We start from the raw sequence: 8,268 nt of genomic DNA on the forward strand, positions 1-8,268 counted from the left end.
TGGAACAATGTCTGTTGGACAGAAAAGACCAAAGTGGTGATTTTTGGTCATAATGCACACTGAAAACCAAACACAGCATATCAGGACAAACATCTCACAACAATTGCAATGCACAGTGATGGAGGGGTGATGAGTAAGGCTTGGTTTTCAGCCACAGGACTTGGGCAGTCACTAAGTTGATCACGACCTCCTCTGTATTCTAGAGTCAAATGTGAAGCAATGACAGCTAAAGGTTTGCCAAAATTACAGCATACAGCAGGACAATGATCCCAAACACAGCACCAAATCTACACGAGAATAGCAGAAAAAGAAAATAACAAATGTGTTGCAATGACCCAGTCAAAGTCCAGATCTCAGCCTGATTAACTGATTAAGTGTGTAAGAAATGCCCGGGGGGGGGGAAATGAACCAAAACAATGTTGTAAATCAAAGGGCTACAACTGATATGTGAGACAGATAAAGTCATGCAGAAATATATTGCTAAACCATTGCTGGTTGTATAATAATTTTATATCATGTTTATTTTCAGTTTCAGTTAAGGTTTAGAAAATAAAATTTAGTTGAGTTCAGGATAAATATCAGTGATGAGTATTTGGTAACTTTAACTTTAATTCTTACATTCCTTTATCATTAGCATTAGCTTTATTTACTATAGCCCACGGTTGAGATATTGAGATATCTATATATATATATATATATATATATATATATATATATATATATATATATATATATATATATATATATATATATACACATTTAAATCCCGTACTGTATGATGTGTATTTCTTGTAAACCACTTGTCTGTTAAAATAAATGTTACTAGCCTGCTTTTCTGCTTTTGTTTGCTTGCGTGGATAAAACACAACATTTCATTAAAGTCAGCAACATCTTATCGAGCTGGTCTGGTTGAATTAGTGTATCGAAGTTCTTTCATTTGCACAACTGTAGCGGTTCTTCCTAACTTGTCCGATGAGTGGCAGTGTAACATCAATTTAAATACCACCTATAAATCCGTAGAAGAAGAACGCTGGACTCTATGAAATGACGAAGACCAATCAGATTCTTAAATACTCGGAAATAACGCCAGTTTAAATTCTGGGCGCTGTTGAGTTTGGTACGCGTGAAAGGTAAGTGTGATTTTTATCTTGAAAGAAACTAAAAATAAACAAATGGAAACAACTGATGGTTTGGTTTTTATCAAACTTTAAGTTTCCATGAAAAGGCGGCATATTTTCACAGCGACGACAGCACAACTGGTAGAGAATGAGTTGGATACTTAATACACTAACGTTACCTTCATTATTTTCAGCTTTTTAAGAAGGCGCTATCATGGAGAACAGCCTGTCCCGACTTCTGGTTGGACTCTCTGTCCAGATCAGCCGCAGTGATGGTGAGCTCATGTTGCATTAAATCCGTTCGTATTATGTGTTTTTGTACTTCCCGTGTGCGGTGAGTTTAACTCAAGCATGCTTTTTTTATGTACGTGAACTAGGTCGAGTCCATTCGGCCACCGTGAAATCCGTTGACAAGTCCACAGTTATGGTTGAGTGGCATGAGAGGAACATGTGCCGTGGAAAGGGGGTCAGTAATGTCGTAACTGAGGTGATATCAACCAAGTATACATTAAAATATCCCATATGCTGAGTCTGCTTCTTCTTCTGTGTTTTAGATTGATCTAAGTGAGTTATGTATACTCAATCCAGAGGTTTTGGACCCTATAAATTCAATCACAAGCTCAACTCCTGACCCGCCGACTCATGTTCCAGAAAAGGTGAGTGCTAGCCTACATTGTTTTTTCTCATAATTTATTACATTAACCTTGCTGTCAGTCACCAGATGACAGCAAGGTTAGATGATCCTGCTTCCTTGTGTAGCCTCTCCTGTGACATTAAGTTGACCCTTATTTCAGGTAAGGATGCATGTGAGTTGAATTTGAATGTTCAGTAGAAGCCTTGTGCTGTATGAGGTGTAATCCAAAAGGAACACAACTGTAGTTGTAAATGAACAGTTCCCGTGAGCAAACCTGAAGCAATGCTCTACTCCACACGTTGATGACCTTAAGACAGTGGATTAATTCAAATTGAGCATTTTTGTTTGTTTTATAAGTGATAAACGCCAGATGATGATTTTTAAATACATCATCTGGATTTAAAAATCTCCCCCTGCTTTTATACTGTTTGATGTAACTACATGCAGAATGATGTTCTAATAACTTACATTACACATAAGTACACGGTGCTTCTTATGAGGGAGTTAAGTGGCTGACTGGACTGAGCATTATATAGTTTTCTTTCTGTTTTTATTCTGTAGAAATACGAGGGTCGACTGCGCTCCTCTAGGATTCCTGCACCTGCCTCCTGTATGTAAATATTGAGTCTCTGTGTGTGTCAGGTGTAAATGTTAAGTACTCTTGCCTAATGGCTTCTTTCCTTCCAAAAGCTTCTACTACAGCAGTCACCAGAACTGAAGAGTCAGGTCGGCACGGCGTGCATGTTTTTTGTTAAAGCAAATCTGTCCTGTTTTGGTTATGGGTGCAAGGGCGAGGAGTGACAGTACTGCAAGAGCTGAACTCTGCTCCAAGATTTTAGATGTACATTAGATTAATGATAACGCACAAGGGATGCAAATCAACACACTTAGGTGTTGGGTGATTGTATATGCATATGCAGCAATGTTTTTTGTTTGTTTTTTTTTTTGGGGGGGGGGGTGTTTTTGTTTTTTGTCTCTTCGTCCTTAAATTCTGCCTGTTGAGAAATAAGATCGTGCTATAAAAAGGACCGCTGATTGTTATCACTGGTTGATCAGTTCATTGGAGAATAAACAGTGCATGTACAGTGGCCTCTAAGTCCTTTTTTTTTTAGGACTTAGAACCATTTTAATGACCAGCACATTAGTGTTTCATATCTTTGTTATTCACTTAAAACACACTTTTCTACCACTGTGGATGTCTAATTTGGTTGTTCTGTTTTTAGAAAAATAAGTGGTGAATTTACTGTTGGTGTCACTTGTGTTTTGCCAGACAGCCTCGTACAGCGCTTTTTTTTTTTTTTTTTTTTTTTTTTTTTTTTTTTTTTTCTTCTTCTTCTTCTTACCTTTTTCTCCTCCATTTTTACCAGTAGTGGCTGTCTTAATCCAGATCAATAATGCTGGTAATAATCAGTCTGAATTGCATAAACTCATATTTCAGCAGTTTGACTTGGTTTTGTGTCACTTTCAGTTGCTATTCGGTCACAGGCTCGGCAGACGTGTATGTTTCAGGCCCCAGGTTCTGTTCAAGGACCAGTCTCAGCTACAGAATCCTTTTCAGCTAACCCAGAAACCATACATCCCGAGCCCCCACCATCATCAGTCCTCAAAAACTCTGGTTGGTTGTGATTTACTTATTCATTTAAAACGGAAAACAAAGTTGGTTTTTTTTTGTTTTGTTTTTTTTAAATGCATAATGCATTTTAAAAAATCATAACAGTGCCACATCTGTTTCATTTAACAACATGTTGTTGTTGGTGACCATGCCATATTCATTTGGTTATCTGCAGGGTACAAAGTCATATCATGTACCTGTTAAAATGTATTTGAATAGGTTTCTGAGTACTTTAAATGTATGAAGAAATATTTTGGTCTTTTCCTTCTGTTAAATCTGAATTATATTTGTTTTTTGTCATCTAGTAATTCCGAATCAGCAGCGTAAAAAGAATGATACACAACCAGCGACTTTGCAGCCTTTTGTTCCTGAGGCCATAAAGCAAAATGATGAACCTGAGAAAATGCCTCCTCCATCCACAGTTAGAGGTATGTAACCCATTTTATTGGTATTAGGTGTTAACATCTCATTTATTTATTTCAGTGTGTGTATATTCAGTGTGTATATTGTTTGGTTGTTTTTTCACATTTCAGGCAGGAGGAAATCTGTGGCTCCCGTGGAGTTGAACAAAGGCAATAAAAGGCTCTCTTGTGTTATAAAGCCCCCAGATATGCAAACCAAGAGGGGAAAGGTGAAAGATTTCTTCAACCATTATTCTTTTCTTCTTTTTTTTTTTTTTTTTTTTTTAATGTAAATTGTTTTAAACATGAGCAAAACTACTCCTCATTTTGTTACAGTACCTTTTGTTTGCTTGTCTTTATAGTTTCTGGAAGGTTCCCGGCCCAACCAGAAGTTCTTTGAGATGATTCAGGATTTCAGAGCGACTTTGGAAATCACACCCTTATCAACTACTGAAACGGTAGGTTTGAACATGGACTTGCAATGTTCCATCCAGAAAGTTTTATTGTAGCTTTGCAAACTGTAGCACAGTCATTTCGCTGCACATCTCTTGCCTTTTTTTTAAGATTGAGCCCCAAAGGATTTGTGTGTGCGTTCGCAAGCGGCCCTTTAACAAGCAGGGTAGGTCAGGAATAATTTGTAGATTCTCTATTCTATCATCTGAATATAAAGGAGTAATTAAGGGAGAGAAAACAGTTGCCATGTTTATACACTAACTCCGATACTCTTGTGTATTGTAGAGATTAATAAAAAGGAGATTGATGTGGTGTCTGTACCTGGGAAAGGTGCGTTACTGGTCCATGAGCCAAAACACAAGGTGGACCTCACCAAGTACTTGGACAATCAAGTCTTCCACTTTGACTACTCCTTTGATGAGACCGCCACCAATGAACTTGTCTACAAGTAACTACCTAATTTTTCCTTTAAGCCAACAGTGGCTCTGATTGTACATTTTCTAACTTAGCTTTTTCAACTGGGACATTAACCAGTACAATGGAGACTCGATGTATACTTTTATACATGCTGTAATTTTCCTGTTAATGTTATGATGACTAAAATTCTGATTTTCCTTTTAGGTTCACAGCTAAACCTTTAGTCCAGTCCATTTTTGAAGGTAGTATGGCAACATGTTTTGCCTATGGCCAGACAGGAAGTGGTAAGACTCATGTAAGTCTCCACTTGATCTAAGACTTTGAGGGTTGTTGTTGTTGTTGTTGTTGTTTGGTTTTTTTGGGGGGGGGGTTGAAGCACAATTTTTGCAAATGTGGAATTTATTCAAAGTCTTTATTTGTTTTTAAGACAATGGGAGGTGATTTCACAGGGAAGCAGCAGAACAGTGCTAAAGGCATCTACGCATTAGCAGGTAGGACCTTAAATGAAACAACTGGATTTTGTACAAAAAACAGACTTTGTCATAATTTGAGTCTATTCACTTCTAGCCCAGGATGTTTTTGCCTACCTCCACCACAGGAGGTATGCTAATTTGGATCTCTCTGCCTACGTCAGCTTCTTTGAGATTTACAACGGCAAGGTAGGACGACGTGAAGGGAACACCCTTCACTCAGAAGATGTCTATTGAATCCACGTGTTCAATTAATCCATATAGCAAACTAGACCTTTATTTATTTATTTATTTATTTATTTATTTATTTATTTATTTTTATTTAGGTGTATGACCTGCTGCATAAGAAGGCCAAGCTGCGTGTTTTGGAAGATGAACGACAACAGGTTCAGGTTGTCGGCCTCGAAGAGGTCTATGTGACCTCAGCAGAGGAGGTCATCAAGATGATACAGATTGGCAGTTCATGCAGGTAGTTTAGTATTAAGAATGTGTTTGATGTTTCCTTGTGCATTTTTCTTTGTGCCTGAAAGAGCACAAAAACATATTAATTACCCATTAGTGTAGGTAGGCAAACTCCAAGTTAGAATCTCACTGTCTTTTCCAGAACGTCGGGCCAAACCTCAGCCAATGCCAACTCATCCCGCTCTCATGCAATCCTTCAAATTGTTCTTCGGCGCAATGACCGTGCTACCACGCTGCACGGCAAGTTTTCACTGGTCGATTTGGCTGGCAATGAGCGTGGTACAGATGTCAGCAGCAATGACCGGAGTACTTTAGTTGAAACTGCCGAGATCAACCGCAGCCTTCTGGCTCTCAAGGTAAGCGATGGCTGATTAAAAGGCAGAAGTACTCTGTTTTCTCTCCATTAAATATGTCTGCACAGCAACTCAAAACGCTGGTGTTTCCTCTCGTATTCTGTAGGAGTGTATCCGTTCACTGGGAAAGAACAGTGATCACATTCCTTTCCGAATGAGCACTTTAACCAAAGTCCTCAGGGATTCTTTCATTGGAGAGAAGTCCAGGACCTGCATGGTATGTTACCACACCAAATTTGACTTCCTCTCAGCATTGGATATTTTGAAATCCACATCAAATAAATTTTTTTTCTTTGTTTCACAGATTGCTATGGTGTCTCCAGGTATGACCTCATGTGAATATACAATGAACACATTGCGCTATGCTGACAGGTATGTATTTAGCATATGAAGCTCTGAATCTGTGGGCTTTTTGTTTGTTTTTTTCTAATGGGAATTCTCAGTCGCCTTATTGTATGATGAAGCTTGAAACATTTTCTGCAGAGTGAAGGAACTTAATGGCAATTCCAAAGCCAGTGAAGCACCTAAGACACAGGAGCCAATGAATAGCTCCTCAGAAGAGGTAAGCTTGCTCAGCATGAATCCAGTTATAACCTGTGTGGAAGTTTCTCAGCTTTAACTTGTCACTCTTTTTGTGATGTAGGAATCAGTTTTGGATACCGGTGTGTATGATGCCATATCTCAGGTGGCTGAGCTGGAGGAGAAAGTTTATTCAGAGCTCAAGGTAGAGTTTTCCTAACTTTGTATGTTTTTTCCAGGATTCAAGTTACAATGTCATTTTATTTTTTTAAATTGGTAATTTCGCCTATTATTATTATTATTATTTTTTTTTTTTTTTTTTACTCAGAGGGCAGGTGACCTCGTACAAGAAATGGGCCAAATCTCATACAACATCGAGGAAGGACTCCCCAATCTGGTTGATCATTCCAAAAAGTTATTGGGTGTGTACCAACCAAAATATTGCTTGATTTGGTTTGTTAATGTAATGTACTAAATCTGCTTGCTCATTACACAAAACTTTACCCCTTCTAACACAGCTCCAGCCTTTTTTCTTTTGTTTGTTTTTTGTTTTAAATAAAGGTGTAGACTCTGTCTTAAAATTCTATTCTTTTTAATGGCCACCAGGGGGCAATACCTAGGGCTTGTAAAAAGAATTTTGTTACTAGAGAAAGAAAAACCGTTTCCAAATGTGACCTCTCTAAACACTTTCCTGCTGTATTTAGTCATTATTTTCAGGGTGAGATTGGGAGAAAAATGATTAAGTAATGGTCAGAAATGGAGGATTGTTTCAAGTAGTTGGCCAATGAGCATGCAGTTTGACGGTCCAATCTGCCCTTTTCATGATATCTGATTTTTAAAAGACCAAGATGGTGATTGAGAAAATGGCTTGTCTTGAGGATTTAAAAACGAGACAGTGGGTTACATCGGCCAAGTTCATGTTTTGTTTTCTTTAATTTTTAAGTGCATTTAAAAAAAACAAAAAAACAAAACAAAAAAAACCCCCAAATGCATAGATGCCAAACAGTCATCTTGTTTTGTCAAAATTAAATGTATAGCCTGACAAAGGATTAAGAAAGGATTTACTTTGGTGTGCTTTACATTCATTTGTTTCATCCACAGAGACGGTGATGGCTTTGCAGTCTGCTGTGGATCAGGAGCGATCAGCAAGGCTGAATCACTAAATCAAGCAGAAAACCTTCTCTTCTGAATAACGAGCTGTTTTATTAGAAAATTGTGTTTGTTCTTACTATATTTGTTTCATTGTAACTTTTGTGTATTCAATAAAATGTTTTTGAACACTATTCATTAAATATGTGATTTTTATATATTTTAGGCAGACAGCTCATTTCTAGTGCAGAATTGGATACATGTACATTAAGAAATCGAGACAAGTTTTGGAGGGCTCATTCTTGATGGAATTGGTCATTGAAGTTGTCTATGCGCCTCATTAAATAAATTATACCACCACTAAGAATGCAGTATGATTTCTTTTCTGCAGCATAGGTGAACATAGTTCACCTCTTTCAAAACTGATTCAAAGTTGAAATTTCAACAGAATTGATTTATTCTTGGTCAGATGTGGCTCTGTATAAATAATTGAATGACTAAGTTGATGGTTTCTGTTTGTTTTTGTGTTTTGTTTTTTTTTTTGTTTTTTGTTTTTTTTTTTGTTTTTTGTAACAGCAAATAGCTGCTATAGAATATTTTGCTTCTATTATTTGACTTGGCCCCTGTGAGGGAAGGCTAACTTAAAATCAATATAACATTTTGATGGCCCCTATCCTATAATGAGACTTTGATCTCAAAAGGGGGAATGATGGTGCACAATGACTCCATGAATTTTGCCA

At 37.5% G+C, this 8,268-nt stretch overlaps 1 protein-coding gene across 2 annotated transcripts; it reads left to right on the forward strand.

Annotated features, from left to right (window-relative positions):
* The first annotated feature begins 999 nt into the window (after positions 1 to 999).
* Positions 1,000 to 7,892, forward strand: kif2c (kinesin family member 2C). 2 transcript variants are annotated; one of them, XM_040021776.1, is made up of 23 exons: positions 1,000 to 1,130; positions 1,313 to 1,393; positions 1,496 to 1,584; positions 1,673 to 1,774; positions 2,314 to 2,362; positions 2,443 to 2,478; positions 3,221 to 3,367; positions 3,670 to 3,792; positions 3,898 to 3,995; positions 4,128 to 4,223; positions 4,330 to 4,384; positions 4,504 to 4,666; positions 4,840 to 4,930; positions 5,063 to 5,126; positions 5,203 to 5,294; positions 5,432 to 5,574; positions 5,710 to 5,923; positions 6,027 to 6,137; positions 6,225 to 6,292; positions 6,404 to 6,482; positions 6,564 to 6,644; positions 6,768 to 6,861; positions 7,541 to 7,892. In XM_040021776.1, exons 2-23 carry the CDS (start codon positions 1,333 to 1,335, stop codon positions 7,600 to 7,602), a joined length of 2,118 nt encoding a protein of 705 aa, XP_039877710.1. In that variant the 5' UTR covers positions 1,000 to 1,130; positions 1,313 to 1,332; the 3' UTR covers positions 7,603 to 7,892. The 2 variants fall into 2 exon arrangements, with proteins under 2 accessions (XP_039877710.1, XP_039877711.1); XM_040021777.1 differs by lacking the exon at positions 2,443 to 2,478.
* Positions 7,893 to 8,268: the final 376 nt, after the last annotated feature.

Source organism: Simochromis diagramma, unplaced genomic scaffold, assembly GCF_900408965.1.
Source record: "Simochromis diagramma unplaced genomic scaffold, fSimDia1.1 OVJJ01000205.1, whole genome shotgun sequence".
NCBI classification, from domain to species: Eukaryota; Metazoa; Chordata; class Actinopteri; order Cichliformes; family Cichlidae; genus Simochromis; species Simochromis diagramma.